General features: G+C 44.7%; 1 protein-coding gene across 1 annotated transcript; it reads right to left on the bottom strand.

The window, feature by feature from the left end:
• Nucleotides 1-6,037: 6,037 nt before the first annotated feature.
• LIPE (lipase E, hormone sensitive type) lies at nt 6,038-27,086 on the bottom strand. Its single transcript, XM_053452358.1, has 11 exons — nt 26,999-27,086; nt 13,610-14,148; nt 12,681-12,771; nt 10,175-10,201; nt 9,693-9,838; nt 9,344-9,529; nt 8,714-9,008; nt 8,385-8,612; nt 8,118-8,276; nt 7,217-7,797; nt 6,038-6,622 (listed from the first exon to the last, which is right to left on the bottom strand). The coding sequence occupies exons 1-11, from the start codon at nt 27,057-27,059 to the stop codon at nt 6,332-6,334; spliced, it is 2,604 nt and encodes an 867-aa protein (XP_053308333.1). The 5' UTR covers nt 27,060-27,086; the 3' UTR covers nt 6,038-6,331.
• Between the last annotated feature and the right edge of the window lie 488 nt (nt 27,087-27,574).

Raw genomic sequence — 27,574 nt, forward strand, 5'->3', positions numbered from 1 at the left:
ATAGTTATATATCATATATTATAGATTTATGATATATCATAGATTATAGATATATAGATTATATTATAGATATATATTAGACAGATATTCTATATTATTAGATAATAGATATGTTATATATCAGATATACTAATATATAGATATTTAATATATCTAATATCTAACTATAACATATCCTATTATAGATATAACATATTATAGTTATACCGTATGGCTCGGATATAGGCCGCCCCCGTATATAGGCCGCACCCTAAAAGTTTGGCTTTTTTAACAGAAAAAATTTTTTTCTTTAAAAAAGCACCAAAAAAACATGCTGCCACTCTGTCCTCTCCCCCCCCCGAGATATGCTGCCCACTCTGTCCTCCCCCCTCCGAGATATGCTGCCACTCTGTCCTCTCCCCCTCTCCCGAGATATGCTGCCACTCTGTCCTCACCCCCCCTCGAGATACGCTGCCACTCTGTCCCCCCCCTCGAGATATGCTGCCACTCTGTCCTCCCCCCCTCGAGATACGCTGCCACTCTGTCCTCCCCCCCCGACTTACCAGAGCAGACTCCCGGGTGTCTTACGGGGCCGGAGGGGGACATCTATGCACATCGTGTATACAACTCCAGGTGCCGGCACTCAGCGCAAGTGCCGGTACCGGAAGTTGTATACGCGTATTGCGTAGATGTCTTCCGCCGGCCCTGCAAGACCCGGGAGTCTGCCCTGGTAAGTCGGGGGGGTTAGAATGCATCGTGCGCACGTTCACCGGCAACGGCGCATCGCCGCTGCCGGTGAACGTCCGTGCGATGCGCTTAGACAGCCTCCCGTGACGGTACTCCCCCCCGTGGAAAGTGCCGGCAGGGGAGGCTGTCTGAGCGTATCAGACAGTAGGATGCAGGTCCCCTGCACCGCTGCGGGGGATCTGTATCCTAACCCCGCTGCCTGCCCGGGCGCTAGACCCCGAATATAGGCCGCACCCCCACTTTAAAGACTTAAAGTGGGGGGGAAAAAGTGCGGCCTATATTCGGGCCAATACGGTATATCATATATTATAGATTCTATATATATATACATATATTTATTATATAGTATGTTATAGATATATATTATAGATAGATACAGATATATTATAGATATTATATGTGTGGATTTAGATTGCAATTTTCAATACAGATACACTTAAAGGGGACAGTTTAAAGGGACATTTATTGCCACCAATTGGCTGTTTAAAGCTGCCAATCAGCAGCGGGAAAGCGCTCCAATTGAATTCAATAAGAGTGTTTTCTGTTTACGTGATCTCAACAGACCCCCTGCTCGCAGTGTTCCCTGATCCAGCGCAGGAACTGATGAAGGTGAGTATATCACGTCAGTAGACCTGTGCGGTCAAACACATCTCGGAAAATAACCTCCCATGCATTTGCAAGATGGAAACTACAAAAAAATGTAAAGTTACCACACAGCTAGCATATGCCTTAAAATACACATGATGGCTGAAGTGTCCCTTTAAGGAACCGGCCATAAATTATATCTTTATTACTTTGTGGCAACTATCTGAACTTGAACATTAGACCTTGAGGAATTCTTTGAGTTATTAAATTCCCTGGGGCTGTTCACGGCTGATCCTCTTCTTAGAAAGAATCTAAAGCTGACCTTGACCTTGTAGGAAGGTTACAGATCTGGGAAATCTCTGCCGCCATCTGCGTGTCTGACAGGCCACGGGAGTCAAACCAGCTTTATCCCACATTACCGTACCTGGGAACTTTTAGAACCTGGGAGTTAGAGAATAAAACGTATGAAAAGAGAGAGCGTAAGGGAGTCCTGAAGAGCAGCCGAAAATAGTAATCAGTAGACTTGTGCATTCTTTCGGGTGAACATGGAAACGAACACAAAGAGTGCGTTTTCGTGTTCGTTCCGAAGACACACTGAAGAGAAGACGGCGGCGGTAATACGTAGGCGAAGACGAAGACACACACCACAAAGATCTTCGTGATTGTCTTCGTCTACCATTCTCCCCCCCTCTCTTCTAACTTTCCTTGTCTTCGCGGCATCGCGGCAGTTCCCGGAAGTGGAAATCCGCAGGTTCGCTGTCACGGGTTACAGGGCAGTGCGAATGAGCCTATTGGTCGCCTACAGGGACCTCCTCTGGCATCAACCAATTGGTTGATGCCAGAGGAAGACCCTACAGGTGACCAATAGGCTCACTCGCACGGTCTTTGTAACCCCTGACAGCGAACCTATGGATTTCTGCTCCCGTTAACCCCTTCGATGCTGCGTTATCTAACACAGCATCGAAGGGGTTAACGGGAGCGGAAATCCATAGGTTAAAGGGCTGTGCAAGCGACCAATAGGCTCACTTGCACGGCCCCTTAACCCTTTAAAAAAGTTAACCCCTAATGAAAAAGTTAAAGACTTTATTGGTCGCTCGTACGGACATTAACTAATTGAACAGGGAGGGAGACCAGTGGGATCTGCCGGGAAAGTTGCAGCATTGAGGTTTTAAAACGACTTTATCGGTCGCTCGTACGGACATTTAACTGATAGAACAGGGAGACCAGTGGGATGTGCCGGGTAAGTTACAGCACCAGTAGCCTAAAAGTCTGTACAAGCGACCAACAGAGTCGCTCGTGCAGACTTTTAAAATCCCAATGCTGCAACTTACCCGGCAGATCCCACTCGTCTCCCTGTTCTAACAGTTAAAAAATTATAGAACAGGGAGACCAGCGGGATCTGCCGGACAATTACGGCACCAGGAGTTTAACAGTCTGTACAAGCGACCCTATTGGTCGTCAGCAGGGGGCTCGTCTGCCATTGGTTGATGGCAGACGAGCCCCCTGCTGACGACCAATAGAGTTGCTCATACGGACATTTAAACTCCTGGCGCCAGAGCGGCTTTAACCCCATATTAACCCCTTAACCGGGGAAAACGAAGAAAACCCGAACACGAAGAATGTCCGCGAATATTCGCCCGAAGAGAAGACAGGACCAGGCGAATATTCGCGGAATATGACGTTTTTTTTTTTTGCCGAAGACGAGCACGAAGACGAACATGAAGAGCCCCCTGGTGCCCAAGTCTAGTAATCAGCAAATATTTTCCTGGATATCAGATAAACGGCGTGTCAATAAATGCAGCAGGTCAGGGTCAAGGCTCATCATGTGACTCAAACACAGTGATAATGCGTGTAATTGTTTCATATCAGCATTTTTACACTCCTGTTGTCAGAGTCCTTTCATAGGGACGATGTACTTTCCCCTTAAAATAAGATTAGAAAATTAACAGATTTACGCAAATTCTTCACATTTTTGAAAGTGACCCCCCCACCACAAAAACCAATGGAACGATCCAACCCACAGAAAATGCCCTTGGTAATGCAGAATTGTCAGTGAATTAAAATATATACAGATAATAAATAAATAGATCAACTGGAGAGCTCCGCCCCCCGCTTATACTTAAATCCACATACACAAGGCAGCAATGGGTTAACACGGGTTATTTTATTCACAGGTAAAAACCACACAGGGAAACCATTTTGAAAGATCTTTCACACGCCGACGACAATGTACACATTACACAAAAACAACATAAATACACAATTATTTTTGGAATTCTTACGAAGTGGCTCTAAAATGACGCACCATTCACTCACTCCCGGTATTACGGAGCGATCGCTTGTTTACGCGTTAACCTGTGAGATCAGCGTATAGAAATGTGTTTGTACATATCAATATAAATGTAGAAATATTTACAGTTACATGTTATATACATGTATGTACAGGTACATGTACACAAGACATGACGTCACGCAGTTGTATACACATTGTGCATATACATAAATACATGTTATAGGGAGTCGTAGTTAACGGCTGGAAGGCAGATATTTGAACGATGTTTGAATGATGTAACAAACAGGTTGTGGGGTTTATTCACTAAAGCGGGAGTTTGCAGGAGAGTTAAGATTTCATTATACGCCTTTAATCTCTTGCAGGTCACCTGAGTGGCTGAATATGACCTCATCGCTGGAGAAACTTGTCATCATTGCCTCTTCAGGTTACATAATGATGTCAGCGAGGCCCCTCTGTAACTCCCCTGCAAACCTCGGCTTTGGTGAATGAAATCCCAATGAAACAAAAGTACACGACTGTTCCTGTAAGTAATTCAAAGCACGTCAGGGTTAAAACACAACAGAGCTGCGCTAGACTATAGACGGGTATTAATACCCCAGTGATTGGAAATTAAAGTGACCAAACCACGTCTTTTTACGGATATTATCGGTAATACAGGCTGTAGATCTGTGATAAATGCTGTACACACCCACAATAAAATAAACGGTTTGACATGACAAGCAAAGCAAATGAAATACCTGCGGACCTGTGAAAACTTCTGCCCCGGCCCAGGGACACCCCCTGCTAAAACGTTTCTTTGGCCGTTTGTGTCACATGACAGCGGAAGGGGGCACTTCTGTGGCAGAGCTCTACTGAGATGCCCCCATGGAGTAGCCAGATTTGCCACCCTTGCCCTGCCTGTACTTCATGTAGCTTTAGGATACCCCATATAGTTGTGTTTTGTCCCGCTCCCTATGCCCCTGATAGCTTTAAGAGGCTTCCTGCAACGCCTATTATCTCTCTAATTCTAGTGAAAATCTGGGGGTCAACCAGTTATTTTTCTGTAAGACGATTATATAAAAATGGCGTTTCTGGGGCAAAGTGAAGGATTCTTAATATTTAAACCATTCACAGAACTAACAGCCAAAGTGATCTATAATACATATTCATTTTTTTCTGAAATGTGCCTTTAACTTACATACTTACTGTTCCCTACTCTAAAATGCACCCACAATATTAAAAATGTATAAAGTATTTCAGCTTTTGGGACTAAAATATTAGGTAAAAAAATCCTTCTTGGCAGTCTGCGCATGTGGCTTATTTTAAAGAGGTAATTATTCTGATATTCAGGGCTATAAGGTCACGTATAAGATAAGCCGCTTAGTTGCGGCTTGGTACAATTCTGAGAATACTCGGTGCTGCATAACTATACTTTTATAAACGTATCTCTTAAATATGAAACTGTACAATCTTCCACATGTAGGAATTAATCATTTTTAAGCACAGGTAGTTAGAATAGTGTAAAACAGATACAAGGGAGTCACATACAAAAAAAAAAGGAAAAAGGAATGTAAAAAATATATATCTAAATACAAAGCAGACACTTATATACAAACAGGTCTGTCCACAAGCACATTTACAAATCCACGTACAAGCAGCATGTATTGTACCCTTATGTTTCCAACTTGTACAGATGCCAGTACAGCAGGGGTTAATAAAAAATCATGGCTCAGTATTGCGTAGCTGGGGCAGTGATTCTGTAAAAGCACTTTTTACAAGGACAGGTAGGGGTTCTGTTGCTTTGGTGAGCAATTCAGCAACGAAACTGTTAAAACTCATAAAAACTTCTTCAGAGTGCATTGAAAGGGGTGATCAATGGAACCCTGCAAATGCATTCTTCATAAGGAGCGTCTTTCTTTCTTTAACTGCTTTCCTGTTTACCTTAGAGGGATTATCGGTTGGGATACGGTTCGTATCGCTGACCAATCGAGCAGACCATCCGAAGTATGAAATGAATTAGGAAACATGAGGACCGTTTCAGAGAATTTCCCGTAAATGTGTGACCAGCGTCCAGAGAGAAAGACGCGGAGATAGAGAAGCTTTCGAGATCTCAGAATGGAAGTGGCCCGCGAGCTGAGCGATTCGCAACATCACATCTTATAACTTTGAACGCTGGTCTGCTAAAAGGTATGGCGATCGTCGCCTCGGTTTTGCTCAGCGCACAGACTATCCGTCTCCTGCACATCACTTTTGTACAGCCATATGGGTTTCTGGTTGGGAGGTAGTAAAAAGTGGATGGTTACGGGTATCCTATTCACTCCATACTTTGCAGGAGTAGCTACTTAACCTTCGGCATTAGTACACACGCTCTGCTGCTCAAGCTTTCACTCGTCTCTTGCATGCCCTCGCCCTTCTTTAGACAACTGCCATCCATCCTGCACTCGCTTCACTTGCTTTGTTCTTTGGTTTCATAGTCTATACCGAGCACCAATTCAGATATTGCACACAACTAGTCGGTGAAAACCTGCTTCCTCCAATCCACCTACAAAATAACCCAACACCAGCTTGTTTTGTCGTACAAACCTTCTCTATTCTCTTACATTTACACAGAACGTCCAGCTGTTCCACGGTCCGCAGGGTTACCTCGTACTTAAAACTCTTGGTTAAATAGAATAATTTAAGAGGAGTGCTCGGTGTCTGAAATGAGATTGGATTATTGCACCGCGTTAAAATGAATAGAAGGAAGTTTCAAGCACCAATTTCCCGCTCGGTCACCGGGCTGGTTCCCAGGGTCCTTTCCAACTTGCGATGTTTGCGCGGAGCGGCGGCCGACGGGGCCGGAAAGTCTTCTCTTAAGATCTGCCGTATGCGTTGGACGCACACCGCCGTGGCTGCTCGGGTTTCCCGTGAAAGCTGGGACAAGCTGAGAAAGCCGTGAGGAAGATCTTCTACAACCTGCAACGTGACGGGGCGACCCAGTGCACGCAACCGTTTCGCGAACATGACGGAGTCATCCAGCATTGGGTCGAGAGCGCAAGCCTGCGGGAGAAATATAAGCTTTAAATATGATAAAAGTGACAGAGAAATGTAAATAAAATGTGACCGTTTATAACCACAAATTATTTGCCATTTCACAAAAGCATAATTTGTAAACGTGTAACAGATTAAAGAAAATTAAAGAAATATGTAAATAAAGAAATCCTAAACAAAAATATGCTGACTTGGTATTGTGACTTCCCTGTAGAAAGCAGCCGGCTACCTGATGCTGGCCTAGAACCAGTGGTATATTTACCTTCAGGGCTGCCCTAGTCGCCTCTGCGGATGGACCTCCGGTCATATCCCGGAACGCCGTATCTTAATGAAGCCTAGGAGGCTGTGTCAGCACATAGGTCGGTTGGGACATAAGACCTCTCTTTTAACCGGCCCATTGTTCGGCGGGACACTAGGATGGCGAATCATCCCAGTCTGCCCCCAAGGCAAAGCAAATACTTTGGCAGCAACTAAAAGTGTGATAAGCACTGTATATGGAAGAGCAAACTGTTCAGCATATGGGGGAAATGGGACATACAGATATAGCTTCAACTGGCTTACTGTACACGCTGTAGACATCTGATCTTCGTAGACAGTACTCACCACAATGTGTATCGGTGGTAATCCAAGAAGCATGCTGTCAGGAGCCAGCAGAGGGGACATATACGGGTTATGGACAATGGCTGAGGTCTGTAGGGTCATATGGGCTACACCATTCTGAGAACGTAAGGGCTGAAACCCTTCCGGAAATCCAAGTGGATGAGAAATGGAGGGTGAGGATGGTTTATCCTCACCAGAGTGCACCGGGGGAATATTCTCCTTGGAGTGCGTGGAGGTCTCGCTATCAAACGAGTGTTCATGATGCTCGCTTTCACTCTCGCTCTCTGTCAGGAAGAAGTTGACCTCCTGCTTCTCAGGACTGCAGGGAGAAAGCTGCGCTCTGCCTCTGGTTTGTTCAGATGCAGACGGGGAAGGCTGTAGGTTGTTGCTGGTTTTCTGATGACTTTGTGCCCCTGTCAGGCTTTGTCCTCCATTCTGCAGACCGTACAGGTCTGGGCCAACCACTTGCTCATTGTACTGATGGTGGCTGAGGTCTTGGTAGGTCTTGCTTTTCAAGGACACTCTGCGCTTTCCCGTCGTCTCCTCCATCAGAGCTGCCTCTGACACGCTTTTCCGCACAGTTTCTGAAAAACAATGCGGAAACATACATTTTTATTTGAATTGCTACTACCGTCATTAGGGGACTCTGGCCTCCTAGAAGCCAAAGAAGGTTGAGCTTTACCTAAAGAACATTTAACCCAGAAGTGCCCTTAGATACAGCTGCTTCCAAAAGCTATTTATGACATCAAAAATGAGTAAAAACTAATTTGCTGCACAAAGAACTCAATGATAAGAGGGTGGTGGGGCAGTAAAGTCTACCATTGTCTCTGTCTTCCATTGAGATTGACCTCAGTGAGGTCTGGGTACAGCACACGCGTGTTGTTATGGTGTAAGCTCTCCCTACCTGGGCTTCCCTTGTCTTTTCCTCCATCCATGAATGTACTCAGCCAGGAGGCTGCCCCCTGACGGATGTCTCTTAGAAACAGAGCAGTCCCTCTTTTCACTTGACTGACGGCACTTTGCTTTTCAACTTCCCGATCCTCCACTGGGACTCTTTCAGTACCTAAAACAAACCAGTAACCATAAATAAAATAAACTATGAAAGGGGCATGAAGAGGAAAAAGACAACAGTGCATGTCCCCAACGTATGGTTTCAATCGTGGCCAGGTACCTGCGTATGCACTCAGACACTTAGACAGAACGCTGAGTGGAAGCAGAGGGTCCATTAGGGTTAGCAGACGAGAAGGCGAGGCTGTGGCTTGTAACAAGGTTGCTGGATAGGCCGCCATTATCCCATCTGGCATCCGGATTCCAACAGAGGCAGCTCGGAGTGAAACTGTTATACACAGGTTACCGCCAGCACTGTCACCAGCCAGGCACACGCGTTCTCCAGTGGATCCTACGGAGGGCAACGACAAACAACAAGAATGAAGGTGCACACTCATAAACCCCAGGTTGAACACAATTAGATATATAACACACACACACACTCATACTAACCAAGCAGTCGGCAGTGTCTTAACGCCCAGCAGTAGGCATAGAAACACTCTTCCAGGGCTCGTGGGAATGGGGCCTCGGGGGCGAGCGAATAATCTACAGAAAGAATGGGGGCTTCCAGTTCCTGGGCCCATGTCCTTAGATATGGTTCATGAGACTTTGACGTCTGGGCCACAAAGCCTCCACCATGGAAGTGAATGATGAGGTCGGGGGAGAGGGGCCCTGGACGGGATCTGAGGCGAAGATCCAAGCTCAGAGAACCTTCAGGTTTTACAAAAGCATTCAGCTCTTCACTTTCCTGAGGAACAAACATGTTACATACGGTCAGACATTAGGAAACGGAACAATTGATCCAACAAAGACTTCCTAAAAATAGTTTTTTGTTACACACCCCAATAACTAGCTTCTGGTGAGGACAAGTGACCCCAGCAACCTCCCATTGGCACACAGTAGAATAATCCAAGAGGGTAAGATAATGCTTGACTCCTTGTTTTTGCACAATATTAAGAGTCGACTTGATTTCTTAGTTGAAGAAGAATCACTTTGGCTTTCCAAGTCTATTGATCTGTTACAGCTACTGACAGACTCCCATAGTTAGAACATCAAGTGCCACACACGCATCCAACATCTCACCTGTCCCTCCCGTAGCTGATAGGAGATGAGGCGCGTATGTACGGGTCCAGGGCCGGTATGAGCTACCGGAGGGTTGATGGTTACTGTTCGCTGAGGATCAGAGGCCAAGGGCATCTCTATGGGCTCCGGCGGTAGAATTAGTATCTTGTTGATACGCACAGTGGTGGATGCTATACCCACTAGGGACTGTAGGGTAGAAGAAAGAAGAAAAAAGAACTTTAAAGTAAATAATAGGAAGGTATGAATTCACTAAAAATTAAGCTGGCCCGGTATCCTGCATAGTTAACAAGCATCTTTTATCATCACACTTTTGAGCTCTAGACCCCAATTAGCTTATATCGGCTCTTACGGTGAGAACTTCCATTTCTGTAATGTTCCAGAAGGTTTTCCAGAAATTCACATCCAGGTTTTGCGTGATTCTCTCAAACTCTGCTCCCCGTAACTCGGGATCTATGGCATATCGTCCGCTTATAAAGAAGGAGCTGGCGGCTACACCTGTACGGAGCAAGAAGGTTTGTAATTAAACCGGGTTCCAGTAGCCAACTCACGTTAGAAGCGGATACCCCAACAACCTCAACTGCTAGTAACTGCACCTCTCACCATTACGCAGCCACATCTGGTCATTAAGTAGATGGAGAGAAGTCACCTTCTCGTTTTCATTCAAGGGGGTTATGTACAAAAATCTGGTGCAACATTCCCTGAAGCATTAAGAAAACCAGCCGAATGTCCCCACAGATTGTTTCTAAACATAACCCCTTCAGTGTCACTGAGACCCTACAGATAAGTCCCCAAGACCAGCGATACATCAGTGTTCAAAAACCTTCCACTTACCGTAGTAAGTTGTAAGTGCTCCCTCGGCTGCCAGTGAGAGCGTTACAAGGAGGAAAAGTAAGAATGATTACGTTGGCACAGTGGGTAACACCGCATGCACCGGCACACACTATCAATATGAAGAATGGACTCCATAAAATAGATTCTACTCTAAAACCTTGGCTGTAACATGAACCCCCGATAGAAAACAAATACGACGGGACCAATGTAGGGAATTTATAGCCCATCATGCTCTTTGGACATGTGAAATATACACCCAGACGGCCAGCTCCCAGACTATGGACAAATGTATTTAAGTTTAGAGAATAGGGCTGCAACTAACGATTATTTTAATAATCGATTAGTTGGCCGATTATTTTTTCGATTAATCGATTAATCGGATAAAAAAATGAATGTAAATTTTTCATTTATTTAAAATAATTTACTAAACAAATGATGTTAAATACAAACAGCAGAATAAAAAAAACTTTGATAATAAATTTCTTGTCTTCATTTCCCAACCAGCCCCCCAATATATGCACATTTGAGCCCAGGCTTGCTACGCTGCCTCCCAGACATGCCATGCTGCCCCCCCACATATGCCACGCTGCCTACCACAGCACTCCACGCTGCCTCCCACATCTGCCACTCCACGCTGCCTCCCACATCTGCCACTCCACTCTACCCCCCACATGCCACTGTGCCTGATACGCCTTATACCCCCTGAAACACCACTCCATCCTCCCCAGACATGCCACCCTGCCCTCCCCACATATGCCACTCCACGCTGCCTCCCACATCTGCCACTCCACGCTGCCTCCCACATCTGCCACTGTGCCTGATACGCCTTATATCCCCTGATACCCCACTCCATCCTCCCCAGACATGCCACCCTGCCTCCCAGACATGCCACTTCTCTACCCCCAGATATGCCACTCTACCCCCAGATATGCCTTATACACCCTGATACACCACTCCGTCCTCCCCAGACATGCCACACTGCCCTCCCCACATATGCCTTATATACTGTATATGCCTTATACCCCCAGATATGTCACTTCACTGCCCGCAGGATTTAGATTCCCCTAAATTAACCCTAAACTCCCCATTAACCATAACTGCCCCTAAATTAACCCTTAACACCCCCTTAACCACAGCATCCCCTAAATTAACCCTTAACACACCATTAACCACAACTGCCTCAAATTAACCCCAAACACCCCATTAACCACAGCTGCTCCTAAATTAACCCTAAACACCCTATTAACATAACTGCCCCTAAATTAACCCTAAACACCCAATTAACCATAACTGCCCCTAAATTAACCCCCACCTCCCCTAACTTTCAGTAGCCCAAATATATATATATATATATATATTACATACATATATATATATTACATACATATATATACATTACATACATATATATACATTACATACATATATACATATATATATATATATACATACACACATACACATTATATATATATATATATATATATATATATATATATATATACATATACTTACAGTTAGATGAGTGTCACAGCCATGTGGTTCTGGCCTGGAGAAGGAAGGGGCGGGGCCAGTTGTCACAGTGATTACAGGGAGGGGGAGTAAGTAGGAGCTGCTGCTGTGAGACGGTGAGTCAGACTAAACGGATTATATAATGAGGGGGATTTTTCTGAGCGTTTGCTCTGAAAAAACCCTCATTTTATAATCGATAATAATCGATTCAACTAATCGATAATGAAATTCGTTGCCAACGAATTTCATTATCGATTATTATCGATTTTATCGATTAGTTGTTGCAGCCCTATTAGAGAACGATCTGGAGGGGGAGAGTTATTAGTAACCATAGAACAGAGAAAGGTAGATTTTTCACATGCCACAGTCAATCGGCGGTGAAAATGTTTCACTTCTGTTAATCTGTTTGCACTCAAAATGCTTATTTACTACCACAAAAAGAAAAACATTCTGCTTCTTTGTAACATAACATATACACAACCGTTTAAAAGCATGGGGTCGCAGTGCTGTTTTCATGAAAAACAAGGACATTTCTCGCTGTAAGATAATTACAAAAGGGTTTCCCAACGATCAATTAGCCTTTTAAACGAAAACTTGGATCAGCGAACAACGTGACGTTGGAACCCGGGAGTGATGGGATTGATAAAGGGCCATTGGAACAGAGGAGTGATGGGAGTGATAAAGGGCCATTGGAACACAGGAGTGATGGGAGTGATAAAGGGCCTCTGTACGCCTACGAAGAGATTCTATTAAAAAACAGCCGTTTCCGGCTACAACAGTCATTTACAATACAACCACGGCCGCACTGGATTTCTGATCCATTTCATGTTATTTTAATAGACAAAATCAATTTCTTTCAAAAACAAGGACATTTCTAAGCGACCCCAATCCGGGTCATTAGAAGAGCTTGTTCTTAATTTTTAGGATGTCACCACAAATAGTCTCAGGTGCTTCCTCCGTATACTAATCCCACACAAAAAAAGTAAATACTCACTGATTCCAGACCCGTGACGCTTATAATTCTCTCCGAACGACACCAATCCAATGGAGATGGTTTGCAAGAATGGGCGGATGGAGGGGGTGAACTGCAGCCAAAAAATAAAACAAATCAATTTAAAAAAAAAAAAAAAGGGCAATCAGGTCAAAAGTCACAATAGACAGAATCAAGAATCGATGACAAGAGTTAATTGATGTGACAACTGAATCTACAGTTCAAAGTGACGGGTGTGAAAAGCCAGGGGGTGCAAGAAATACAAAGCAGAAAAACGCTGTCAGGCAGACGAGGGCTTAAATTACTCCTATATTTTTAGGAGCAAAGCAGATCGTAAAGACTGGAGGGGTCATTTTAGGGCAACATGGCCGAAGAACCTCAAATGCGATTGAGTCAAGTTGAAATGTCATTAAATTATGTTATATATATATATATATATATACACACACACACATATACATATATATATATATATATATTATATATATATATATATGCACATACACACACATATATACACATACATACACACATCTCAACACCCGATGAGTCTGCATGTATTAATGTACATTTGTTATGTCATAATAATATGGGGAACTTAAGTAATTATAATTTAGGTGACTAAAGTGCCTGGAGCCGAGTCACTCAAGTGGATAAAATCGCCCTGATCTTATCAGCGGCACCGATCACCGGCCGTGACGTCAGCTCCACGCACAGCAAACCAAGGCTGCTCCCAATGTCAAGGACAAAGGCAGATGACAGCCGGGACAAGTTTAAACTAAACACTGACTCGTTACAGAGCAGAGTCTGGGGCCCGCAGAACACATAACAGCGGATCACAGCATGTTACTGTAACTAATGTATTTCTGCACTTGGTTCATACACGAGCAAACACTGAGACGTTAGATCCGGAAGGGGGGTGAATCACTGACCTGGAAGCCGAGGCAGCGTCCGTAGAAGCAGCCCTTGTGCATGGTGCTGTACTCTCGCAGAAACTCCTCCGAGAGTCCTCGCTCCTGCCGGAAGAAGAGGTCTCCGTGGCGGTTAGCGGTAAGCAGGCGCTGAGCGAAGCAGAGCAGGGCGCGCAGCTGAGTGAGGGCAGCTCCGTAGGCTTCCAGCTCTGCGCAGTTGTGCGCGGCTCTGAAGAAAAGGCTCCGGCGGCTGGCGGTGACATAGCGGCACTTGTGCAGGATGTGCTGGGTGCAGGAGAGCACCACCTTCAGCAGGCTGCGGTATCCATTCGCTGGGGTGTCGGGGTCTAGGTCAAAAAGCGGGCACACGGCAGCCAGGGCCCGCACCGCCGGTTCCAACCCCTGCGCCTGCTCCCGGATCCGAGAGAAAGCTTGAACCAGACGCGAGGCCACATCGGAAGTGGACTCCCCAAAGTGACAGATGTTATCCTGGCACAGGGCGTCCACCGCCTGGAACAGGGGACGAGGGTCCATTTGCTCGGGGGGCACGATCACCACACCTATAAGGGAACACAAAGCGGAGATCATAACGCTAAGTTGTTAAAAACAGAATACACAAAAACCTCCACCAGACATTTCTAGAGCAGGGGTGGCCAAGTAACCGCTGGAGAGTTGCCAGGTGCCAGCCCTTCCGCCGGAGGAAAAACAGAAAATTGTTTCCCCTAAAAATAGCAAAATAAATCAAAAGTGAATTATGAAATACTAAATTAAAAAAAAGCTGCCAAACTCCACCAAGAATGATCCGCGAACATATTCCGTTATTCGCTTTCACAACAAGGGAAATCTACTCTGATGCCACCACATTGCATCATCACGGATTTGGGCACCAGCGGCATCTTGTTGTGACTCACCGGATACAATAACGATCGTAACATCACAAGTCAGAGGCACGGCATTCCTCGCCGGCTCTGTTATTACAGTAACGTGGACTTCTGGCCTTGGATCAAAGTTGTTACGTATATGAAACGCGTTCATAAGTGGCCCTGGTCCCACCTCCCCCTGCAGGTATTTGTTTGTTAGGCAAGAATACTGAATTCTACTGAAACAATGCATAATATATCTAGATTTGGGTAATCCTGAACAGCAAAGTCTCAACAAACCATCTCGAAAACGTATTATGAAAGGCAAGGGGTATTAGGTCTACCCAGGGCAAGAGACCGAGTATTTCTACCAACAGATTCATATTCAGCCTGTGCTTCTGTTCCTCAAGAACATCTAATGGCATTCCCACCATATAACATAATACATAGTAACCATTACCGCGTTGCTACATATCATGGGGTTAATTCACTGAACTTTGAGCCGCCATTACAGTTTCGGAGGAGTCAAACATTGCCCCAGCTGGACCATTCACTAACATTTAAGTTTGTGGAATTGTCCACAAGGCATTTGGACAGGTGGATGATGGAGCAATTTGGGTCACTTCAGGGTTTACTGAATCACTGAATCCCCCGCTCCGAAATCAAACTGGGAAAAAAACAGTCTCAGAAATAAACTTACCAGCCGTTAAGAAGTAACACCGCTTTACAGTCATTTCACCCCAGATATGATATCGAAGGCTGTCCACCAAAGATATCTCCTAGCTCTATTCCCACCTGGCCTTGCGTTGTTGTAAACATAACTGTTGGCTTATCGAGAGACGGAGGAGGGAAGCTTCCTGCTTTATCAGAGCTTTAACATCCAGAAAAACCAGCTCTCCAAACACCTTTACGTGCTTCCGAACGACGGCTGGTTTACAAGAAACACTTTCATTATTCGTAATACTTCCTGCCTCTGCTAATCCTATCTAATATACACGGAGTATTTCACAAGCAGCGTACAGGTCACAGATCCGTAACGAGGAGGAAAAGAGGAAGCGTGGCTGGTGGTGGAGTTATGGGAAGACAATGAGCTGCACGGGGTCTTTCCTTGTCCTCGAGGCACCTCCTGATAATAACAGAGTCTCGTAGGCGCACTGTAGACTTTCTCTGACATTTATATGAGGAGGTATCCGTGATCAGGGCAGAAGATGCATCACTTGGGGTTTTAGATATCTTAACATTAACAGGTTTTACACAACAAACTGCTTCAACCGACCTCATGCTTTACAGCAGAAGCTCCAGAAGATACTAGAAACAGACATTTAAAGGGGAAAATCCCATCATATTTTATTACTATCTGGATAAAGTTCAATTGCAAAAAATTAGCCATGGGAATGGGTTACCTTAATCTGCTAGATAAAGATCCTGAATTCTTATCATACTGCCTGTGGTAACAATAGAATGGCTGAGTTTTAAGAACTCACTGGACCACTGGACATTCTGATTAATAAGAGTCTACGAAGGAACAGACTTCATTAGCATTGCCATAAAGCATCAGCTCAGTGTGGTGTTTGAGCCGGGAAAGTCACCCAAAATATCACATGACTGACAACGACGGGGGGGGGGGGTCCCATATCTGCAGATAAAGGAGTTTATTGGAACAACATGAACTGAAAATCAGGTGTTAGTCAATGCTGATAGATCTATTACTGTATACAGCACTGGGGGTTATTGGTATATACAGAGAGCCATAGACAGAAATATATTACAAAGTATTTGGGTACGGCTGGACAAACTGCAGAGATCAGGTATATCTACAGCCCCTGAAATACTACTGCTTGGGGAAAACCTTCTCCATTGTTCGAGGAGGTGTGGGTGACAAACTACAATTCACAGGGTACTAAAGAATTATGGGAGTTGTAGTTTGTTAATAAAAAACTGCAGGTTGTCTATATGTGTTAAATTCTCGGGATCATGCAGAATAACCTATGGTGGGAGTGGGGCAAGTCTCCCCCGCACATCTGGAGGGCAGCTGTTCTATTGCAGAAGCCTACAGCAATGTGTTTGCTATAGCAGAGGAAAGGTCCCCGTCAGGAGAAGTGAGGTGACTGCTGTAAAGCAGTAGGAAAGTGAAAAAGCAAATCAGAATAAAAAAATAAATAAAACATAGGCGGTGAATTAAAAGCACATGAAAAATCGAGATGAAGACAAATCCATTTCTAGGGATAAATACCTCCTTCGTCTATAATGAGTGGAAAGTTTCCAATTCTTCTCGATGGTTGTCAGCTCAGGACCTTGTGAAAGATATGGGGAATCTCAAGTCTGCCCGAGCTATAAACCTGAGAAGGAGGGCAGGACAGAATGGACCAAACCCACTGGAAAGATGCCAAAGCCCCTGTGACATCTATTACTGGGAATGAACCACCATCTCTCCCTGGGGCGATAAACAGAGGACATACATGGCATATCGTCAGAGTTCCCGGGAGATTTACTGTGACCACCACACGCTTGTTCCTAACTTGGATTCCGCCAAATTACATACCTTGCCAGGCCTGGGCAAAAGCCTCATGGTACCAATTGTCCTAATAGTGCCATTGGTCCTAAAATGTTATTGCTGGACCCAACGTGGTGCGTTACTTTACATTGAGGTCTGAGGAATAGATCCTACACAGGATCCTGCTAGATCCTACACAGATATTATCTATAAATAAGTCCGCCACTGTCTTGGGATGTGATGGCTTTGTGTAAATCAATAAATAATTACTGTTTAACACCCTATACACTCCGTGTCTGTAACAATAAATCCATGCCAAGGGACCTTAAAGTCTCCTGTGGAGAAATGCTAAGAACTTGAAGTATGGTATTTGGGGCATATTCGAAGAATAAACAATAGGTCCCCTGTGTCCAGATTTCGGCTCAAAGGGTCATTCTGGCCCTGCCTTGTACTGCATGATCACATGAATGAGAATTATCGCATACCCTCCACCCTGTGCCCTGTGCTCATACTGCCATCTGCGCGGGAGAAAAACAGCTAGAAAACAACCCCGTCATGCAGGGTATTCCTTCTCCCTCCCAACAATGGACCAACAGAGCATTAACTCCCCAACGCTGCAGAGCATTGCAAGATAAACAGTAAGCAGCGAACTGCATTGCCACCGTGCCCACATAAAACCCAGCATCTCCCCAATGTCCATTCAAACTGCCCAGCAATGTCACCGAAATCTCTCCTACACACCTTAGTATCTCCTTCCAACCGGCACCATCCACACATGCTGTGTCTCTCATGCATACATCACTTAAATATGCCCCGCAGCAGAAACTTGTGGTCCTCAAAGTTTCAAAACGCTTAAATTAAGGAAGACACGGGCAACCTTGGAGTTGCTAATCAACACCAATTTGAACAGAGTTCAGACAGTCTCATCACAGACAGGTTTGATAATAATGTTCTATATTCTCACCCCAGGATGCCCCTCTATTACATATCACCACGAGCACCTTTGGGTCAGGGTTCTCCATCTGGCAGTAGCCATCAAGAGTTTTTGTAGTGGCCCACATCACCTTGATGATGGAGATCTTGATCACAAGTGTGTCTTTGTGTTTAATAATAGTATTGTTGTAACTTTGTACAGGGTTTCAAAACATGTTGATGTTTCACAAATAAATGATACATTTAAGAGCTTTATCTGTAATCAGAGAAGAGTTATAATGACATTCTAGGCAAGGCATTCCACTCGTTCCACGTGGTACCCCTCCTGAACATTCTCCTCCACTATTTAGGTTCTCTTGCAGAAGCCCCCCTAAATGGCAGCTTTTCTTCAGAAGCACAAGACACTAAAGTTCTCGATTTTTCCTTGAATCTCGTTATCAAGTCCTGAGGGATCCTATTACTTGTAAACAAATGATCTAGTGATGGCTTGTATACAGAGAACCCATGCCAAGGGCTGAGCTATCAACATGAGTTCAACACAACATAGTCCCACCAAGCCAAGGGAAGGAGACCAAGAGTCAGGACAACCAACACAGCATCTGAGGAACACGTGGCATCGGCTTAGGACCCAAGTGGACTGTACGAAAAACATTAAGGCACAATTCGAGTTATAGATACAAAGCTTCTGAAGATGCCAAATGAGAGCAAAGGCAACGAGAACCCGTGGGTGAAACTTAAAAACCACAAAACACAAACCACAAAAACACAGATGGTTAGAGGAAAATGTTTGATGCCTGAGAAGCTTCCATGAACAAACACAGAGGAGCTTGATATAATTACCACGAATCAAGCAGTTCTGTGAAATGATGACACAATAGTTTAGGGTAACGGGGTATCTAACCCACTAAATATTTAGAAGGAAAAGGAAATATATTATTTGCTCACAAAGTTTTACATGATATGCACTTGGAGCAAGTCACGCATGCTTATGGGAAATCCTAAAAGGCATATTTATTTCAAAATTACACCAGATTTCAAGTAATGTTTGTCTGCTATTAAAACAGACATTTAAATTTACATATACATTAAAGATGTCCAAAGGAACAAAGGAAAAAGCCCAGCTTCTACTCCAACTCAAACCACAGTAAACCAGAGATCACTCCTGGGTCCTAAAAACACATATACAGTATATACGGTAAATATATATACATATACACACATATAGAGATAGATATATGTAATAAATTTGTATACAAGAAAAAAGAAGGAATATCTCAATAGACCTATATACAGAAATAATGAATATCGCAGACATATTTATGCAACATACATGTTCCCATCTGTCAGTCTAATGTAATTGGAGATCTCTGCATTGAGATGTGCTGTATGCAAAACTATTGACCGTTTTGAATGAGGTGAAAGGTCAAAGACAGACAATGGGCAGCTGGTCAGCAGTGGTGTGATGGGCAGTGCTGATGGTCACTCCATGGGAGGGGGGGAAAGAAAAATGTACCTGCCAACCCCCGCCACGGGGAAGAACATTGTGTGCTTCTATGTAATGTCACAAGAGGGGGGACAGGATGAGTCTTAGGAAGGCGACGAGAGATGGAACAGTTATTAGAGGAGACCAAGTAACACACCGCTCATTAAAACCTCAGTGAAACACAAGAAGGAGATCGAAGAGCCAGCGGTATGGCGGTGTTATTGTCTCAGGGTTTTTGCCCCAGTCTTAGGGTAAAGGGGGCAGATTCTCAAGGTCACATAGTCTGGAGCCGACTGCATCCTAACCTTCTTCCCGCCCCCCGTGATCATATATAAGAATCCCAGTTGATGCTTTTGCACTCAGTATGTTATGGTTGATATCTCTGCTTGAATGCAGGTGACTCAATTACGTGTATCTTGAAATAATGACAAGTCAAGGTTTCCAAGAGGGTCGGTATTAGGGTAACCCACTTGGAGAATCATTACATGATGAATGAATCTTCACGATGGGCTATTAAAAGGTTGGGGACAGAAACAGTAATTAGTAACATTAGGAGCGTCAGAGAATTACTTCAGGTCTACAGCAGGGCAAGAAGGGAGAGAGAAGTCCTATGAAGGTCTGTAGGACGAGGGCACTTACTTGTTGAGGTCTCAGGAAAAGTAGAAAAAAGAAATAGTCTGCAGGGAAATAGAGCAATACGTTCTCTTATCTATACCCCAAAGTCATTACCGTCCACTGACTCCATGTCGACTTGTCGGCTCCTGGACCAAAATCAGGTTTAAGGTTCTTAATGTGGAACATGTTCTCTTCTAATAAATATTGTATAGAGAACCGGGAAGGAACCGATCAGGTGACAGATACTGATCCCTACAGTCCGTAACAGCTGCCTCCTTGGATACTCTCTTAAAGTGGAACGATACTCAAAATAAATAAGGTACGGATGATGCCTTTAAGAAAATGCGTATAAGTAAGTTGTTTCGGGGTGAAATGTATGCTCTGTGATACAGTGTGCGGTACATTAGAAAGCATGTTAGGAAATCCGTCTGAAGTCCTGGTTGGGACGAGTGATGTATTTTATGTGCATATTAGTGCGTACCACGCAGTATACATTACAGAGCTGCAGAATATGTTACAGTGATAATGAAAACAATGACTTCTCTCATTTCATGACCAGAATTGGCAATATCTACCCTTTTATACAGCAACCCACACATTCCTACAGCTACCAGCCCACTACCAGCATCGCTACAGCCACCTACCTCCATGCTGCCAGAATCCACGCAGCCACCTACCATCACACTGACAGCATCCCTACCGCCACCTGCCTCCATGCTGCCAGCATCCTACATCCACCTACCATCACACTGACAGCATCCCCACCCCCACCTACCATCACACTGACAGCATCCCCACCGCCACCTACCATCACACTGACAGCATCCCTACCGCCACCTACCTCCATGCTGCCAGAATACACGCAGCCACCTACCATCACACTGACAGCATCCCTACCGCCACCTACCTCCATGCTGCCAGAATACACGCAGCCACCTACCATCACACTGACAGCATCCCTACCGCCACATGCCTCCATGCTGCCAGAATACACGCAGCCACCTACCATCACACTGACAGCATCCCTACCGCCACCTGCCTCCATGCTGCCAGCATCCTACAGCCACCTACCATCACACTGACAGCATCCCCACCCCTACCTACCATCACACTGACAGCATCCCAACCGCCACCTACCATCACACTGACAGCATCCCAACCACCACCTACCATCACACTGACAGCATCCCAACCGCCACCGACCTCCACACTGTCAGTATCCCCACAGCCACCTACCATCACACTGACAGCATCCCTACCCCTACCTACCATCACACTGACAGCATCCCCACCGCCACCTACCATCACACTGACAGCATCCCAACCGCCACCGACCTCCACACTGTCAGTATCCCCACAGCCACCTACCATCACACTGACAGCATCCCTACCGCCACCTACCTCCATGCTGCCAGCATCCCCACCCTCACCTACCATCACACTGAAAGCATCCCCACCGCCACCTACCATCACACTGACAGCATCCCCACCGCCACCTACCTCCACACTGTCAGTATCCCTACAGCCACCTACCTCCACACTGTCAGTATCCCCACAGCCACCTACCTCCACACTGTCAGTATCCCCACAGCCACCTACCTCCACACTGTCAGTATCCCCACAGCCACCTACCTCCATGCTGCCAGCATCCTACATCCACCTACCATCACACTGCCGGAATCCCCACCACCACCTACCATCATATTGCGAGCTTTGCTACAGCCACCTACCTCCACGCTGCCATCACTCTGCCAGAATCCCCAGTCACCTACCATCACACTGCCAGCATGCCCACAGCCATCTAACTCTACACTGCCAGCATCCCAGCAGCCAGCAATCACACTGTCAGCATGCCCACGGCAAGCAATCACACTGTCAGCATGCCCACGGCAAGCTATCACACAGTCAGCATTCCCACAGCAAGCTATCACACAGTCAGCATTCCCACAGCAAGCTAGCTGACAGCCATCTACCTCCATGCTGCCAGCATCCCCACCCCCACCTACCATCACACTGCCAGCATCCCCACAGCCACCTACCAACATCGCTACAGCCACCTACCTCCACGCTGCCAACTACCATCACACTGTCAGAATCCCCACAACCATCTACCATCACACTGCCAGCAACCTCCCGGCCACCTACCTCCACACTGCCAGCGACCTCCGGCCACCTACCTCCACACTGCCAGCAACCTCCGGCCACCTACCTCCACACTGTCAGTATCCCCATTTTTCATGGTTCCATCATTCTGAACCCCCAAACTACTGTGCTAACAACTTAAACACCTCCTAATCCAGTAGATGCTACACATAACCTCAACCCCAGTCATGGAAGACAACATTAAGACTACTTAAATCATTCAAGCGGCACATGCAAGATGCATAGGGTGATAGTGATAATTGGGCTTAACCCTGAGGGCAATGCAAACATGACAGAGATTGTCTCATGAAATCTTGGACCTCTGGATGGTATGCCAGTCTGTGAAAGTCTTCTACACAACCTGCCATTATGTGAGAGCCAGTAAAAGCCTCCTACATCCTAATTCTGTGTCATCCGATTTGCAGGACCGGTTTCATGTAAAAACTGAGCGCGAGAAGGCACTGCATCCCATTAACTAAAACCAAAGTCGGTTTCCTAAAATTCTAGTTGTTCAGGAAAAGGAAGCAAGATTTTGAGATGTGAAAGAAACAAAGAAAAAAAGGATGGTGTTCTAAAAAATAAAAAAAATAATGTTTTGTTCAATATAATAACGCCCTAAGTACGTGTACGGGTCCCACAAAGAGGACACGGACATGATGGAGATGATGATAAAATATTTCTTAGCCTGAAAACCCAGACAGAGCACTCAATGCATGGAATACACAGATCCAGAAAGGTTTTTAAGATTTCTTACAGTTTTTAAAGCGTGCCTGCTCCTGAATCCAAGTCGCTCCCCTCTTGCGTCCCTTTCCAGTGTAAGCACCAGAGACCGGCTTCATCAACTTGTCACCTGCCCTTAGGTTCCCTCCCCCTACACAACCAAAGTCCAAGGAAAAATATGTCGTCTCTTCGTTGCGGAATCTCATCAGGAGCTAAAGATACCGGTATATTGTGAAACTACATAGCTTGAGCATGAGGGATCACGGAAAGTCCTGCAGTCACCTTGTGGTGAACGCGGAGAGACGCAGACAACGATGAACAGCGATATAATCAGTTACAGACTACAAATCCCATGATGCTTAGGCTACGGGGGGGATTTGTGGTCCACCAAAAGAAAAAGCAATGCTCCTAATCCATGAGGCAGGCTAACCAAATGTCCCACCTAACCAGAGACACTCATGTAGGACAGACTAAGATACCAAGACAACCTTCTGTATAAGGCTGCAAAAATATGTATACGTTAGAAGCCGGCTAGAGAAATCTAGGAGCCACCTTGATGTTATCAGGGAGCAAGAAGGATCCAAAAAACGAGTCACACCATTTTTACTATTACTACATAATCTTCCCTACGTATGTTACACCACCCAGGTAACCAATGGCCAAAAGTGACACTTATTTTGGGGGAGGGGGGTGGCTAGAGGCATAACTACAGGTGGGGCTTTGTCAATACTTTTTTTTTTGTCACTTTTTGACCGTCGATAACTTTTTGTCTAATGGGTATGACCCTTACAACAACAATGTCTTCTAGCCATCAAATTTCAGTTATAGACACATTTTCTCATGTTTCTATACCCTCTAGAACCCTGTGATACCCTCATACCCGGCAAACACCCCGTGCCCCTAGAAAAGAAGGGCATTAGAAGACGAAAGAGAGGCACATATATAGGGACTGTCCCTCGGAAACAGAGACACTCGAGAGGTATAGCACACGTATATAGGGCGTGATAACGAACCACATATTTTATATGTGAACAAGTTTCTTTGAAAGCCTCCTGCAAGGACGACACCTGGTCACACGTATGTTTCTTTATGCTCTGACATGTTAAAACTCATACCCACGCCGGGGTTACTCTATCGATGCAGCTCCATCTAACGGAGAATATGTTATATTCAGAGGATCTTGGCAACGCATATCAGGTCCAGGAGATTATTATCCACACTGTAGGCACAGCGCAAAATGCAGATCCTATCATGCCAAGAGTTGCCAAGAGTTAATTGCGGAACATTCTCAGAGAATAAAACACGATCTCCATGAGGCTAGGTTTCCACTTGGGTTTTTTTAGCTAAAAACGCCTATAAAAACGCCAATAGCGCCACCTGGCGTTATTTTGTGAAAAACGCATGCAGCCAGATGTTAGCTGTAATTCAATAGGAAATCGCAAAATGCCATTTCCACTTGGCGTTTTTCTGTTTGGCGTTTTTCTGTTTGGCGTTTTTTTAGTCCTCTTTGGCGTTTTTCTGCTTTTTTGGGCTCTGTGGCAGTTTTTCAAAACTGCAGCATGTTGACACTCTGGCGTTTTTTGCAAGAAATCTTGGCTTTTTTTCTCCAATAGAAGTCTATGGGAGAGAAAAAACGCCATGAAAAAGCCATGTGGGTTTATTGCCTTGGCGTTTTTTATGGCGTTTTTTCCACAGTTACAATGCAGAGGATGGACCCAGTATCTGTGTGTCCTACGAGAAATAGGCTGAAAACAAACAGTTTCACACAAAACAAAGTCCTGGACTGGTTCATATTGAATTTTACACCATTTGGAACAAACATGCCATTACAAACAAACATACGCGACCGGATCCTGCGTGCCAAAAGCAACAGCAAACAATTTGCACCATCATTTGGGGCCAATCTTCCCAGAGGAGCAGACATTCGGAATAAAGCATGCCTTACAAACCACAGAAAAGAGACAAAAGGGTCTACCAAGTAAATGACATCAGGAGAGGGCAGATACTTGCCATTTATCCTAATCCCTTTTAGCTGGGTGAAACTTCTAACTTGTAAAGGCTGGAAAAACTGCCTAAGGTCAAAAAAAGCAATTTCCACAGAAAGGCTAAAACGCCAGAAAAAACTGCAGAAAAAACGCCAAAACGCAGCTAAATGCAGCGGCAGTTTTCTTGGCAGTTTTCCTGGCGTTTTTCATCAAGAAAAAAACGCCGGACAAAAACCCAAGTGGAAACCTAGCCTGAGGCTACCAACTCGTGCCATGTCTCGGGAATGCACCGAGTGCCTCCTCGGTCTGTACCCTAAATCAGATTTGGACCCCCTATCTATGACGCTAATCACGAGACGTTTCACCACCGAGTTAGATGTCCTTCTGTAGACCCAACAGCCCTTTGGATAGGACTATATATATATATATATATGATCCAAATATTTGGGATATATATATATATATATATATATCCCAAATATTTGGATCAAACAGAAATAAATCGTCATTTATCCTGTGCAGTTCGGTTAAAACCATTAATATTACTATTTCATGGAATTTTGTAACCATGGAGCTCATGAATCCGAAGAACCTTAGGAATAAGTGCTTTGGAAGCTTAATGTAGCTGTCGGACCTAATTATGTTTAAAAGCTATAAAGGATGTTGAAAAACAAGAGAAAACATTCAAAGGAAAACGTAAATAAATCAGAAGGATTTTTTTTAACCTTTTTAAGGCCAATACAATTAAAGAGAAGAACGTGGCGGTAACTTTTTAATTACAGCTCATCAGACTTCTCACGCCCGAAGCTACAGTATTAACCCTATAATTAAAAGCATCCTAAACATGTTTTTTTTTATGTTGCAATTGCAATGGCTTATTTCCAATATACTACGGCCATAAAAATACAAAATTATATCTACGCTACCGTTCAAAAGTTTGGGGTCACTTAGAAATCTAAGAAGAAGAAAAGCAATTAAATAGTCCATTAAAATAACATCAAATGGAGCAAATGTTTTATTGTGTGTATAAAATAAACACCATCTCCAAGCTTTAATTTAAAGAAACGTTAATCTATCAGACAGCTGCAGCGTCCCTTTAAACTTTCTTGGGGTCCCCCTTGCAAATGGGGGGGTAGATTCTGCCTGGGTGAGGAGGGAAGCTGCAGTTCCATTTTTAAGAACACAGTAAAGTATTCACAGAGGGTTAGGGTTACTCACAGAGTACTTTTATACGCATTATTTTTTTAGGGGGTGTCGGCGACTTTTAGTGGGCGCTACAGCGCTTCTGATGCTAGAATAGATTCAGGCACAAGCCGTCGCCACATAGACTTGGATGCTCCGTGTGAAGTTTCTTCCAGGAAAACAAAGCAAGACACAGGAAGGTGTGGAATTCAATCCATATGGGAACGACGGAAGGGGCTTAGCATCCATGCATCAAACGCCTAACAGACAAAACTATTTCGGGGACAGGATGGGGCAGAATGCAACTTCACACCACAAAATAAATAGAACAGCCGCGCCGGTTCCTTTAAATCTCAGTACCAACTGTATGGGATCATAATGAAAGATACAAGAAAATGGGTATCGGTACGCAGAAATCGGCTTTCACCAAAACGGCGGAAATTACACCAAAACGCAAACGGCTGCTAAATCTTTATATATAAAGCTTCATCAAACAAAACTGATCTGACCGTTCCCTTTAAACGAGAGCCACCTGTAAGGCTGCAGGCATTAAATGCACAGCTCAGTCACAACGGCTTCAGATCTGTCAAAGATAAAGTGACAAAACACAGAGGGGACTGCAGCATAGTGTATATGAGTGTGTGATATATATATATCACATACTATGCATTATACATATCTTACATTAAAAATGCATACTTCTCCTTTAAGGGCCCCCCCCTCTAGCAATATATATGATAAGCCATTCACCTGTGCACAAGCAGGGATTGTAAACAACCCCCACCATTCAAAGCAATAGATGTTGCAATACTCCTCAAAGACACAATAACAAATAAAACAACTGACTTGCAGGTTACATATTTGCATACGTTAATAAAGCTACCAGCCTTACTGGCCATGCACTTTAATACTAGCATACAACGGGTTAAGTGCCATACACAAGCAGTGCACACCGCATGACAGACAGTAAAAACATATACATATATTTATATTTACATAAAGCACCGGGACACCGACCCCTCCCGGTTCCTTCCTCCGCCTCCCCGACCGGCGCCATCTTGGAGTTGCGTCATCGGACACTGACAACCAAGACCGCGCCCATCGTATCCGTCAAGTCCTGGAGCGACGTCACTAAACCACGCCTCGCCCTCGCATGGCCTGATACGGAGCACAGCCCAACGGACGGGGCATTGTTGCCATGGAGACGCAAGGCTAGCCAAAGACGTTAAAGATGCTGTTCCACTTACAAGACACTTTCATTGCGCTAATACATGAAGCAAACCATTTTTTAAATTATTTCCTCTTGATTTTTAGGCATATAAAAACAACACAGAAACTTTTAAAATGCTTATTCCGTTTCTATGGCAACAACATCAATGCCTGCTTTTGTGTCACAAGGCAGTTAAAAGTTCCCGTAAAAAAATAAGATGCTAGGGGACGGAAATAAATGTGGAAGACGGCAGTAAATATCAGCAAACTTTCACCATTGTAGCTTAGCCTGTGATTTGTTACAGCTTCATGCCCCCAACTGTCCCGATTTGGGTGGGACAGTCCTGTCCCGCCTATCCCTTC

This window comes from Spea bombifrons, chromosome 12 (assembly GCF_027358695.1).
Source record: "Spea bombifrons isolate aSpeBom1 chromosome 12, aSpeBom1.2.pri, whole genome shotgun sequence".
NCBI lineage: Eukaryota > Metazoa > Chordata > Amphibia > Anura > Pelobatidae > Spea > Spea bombifrons.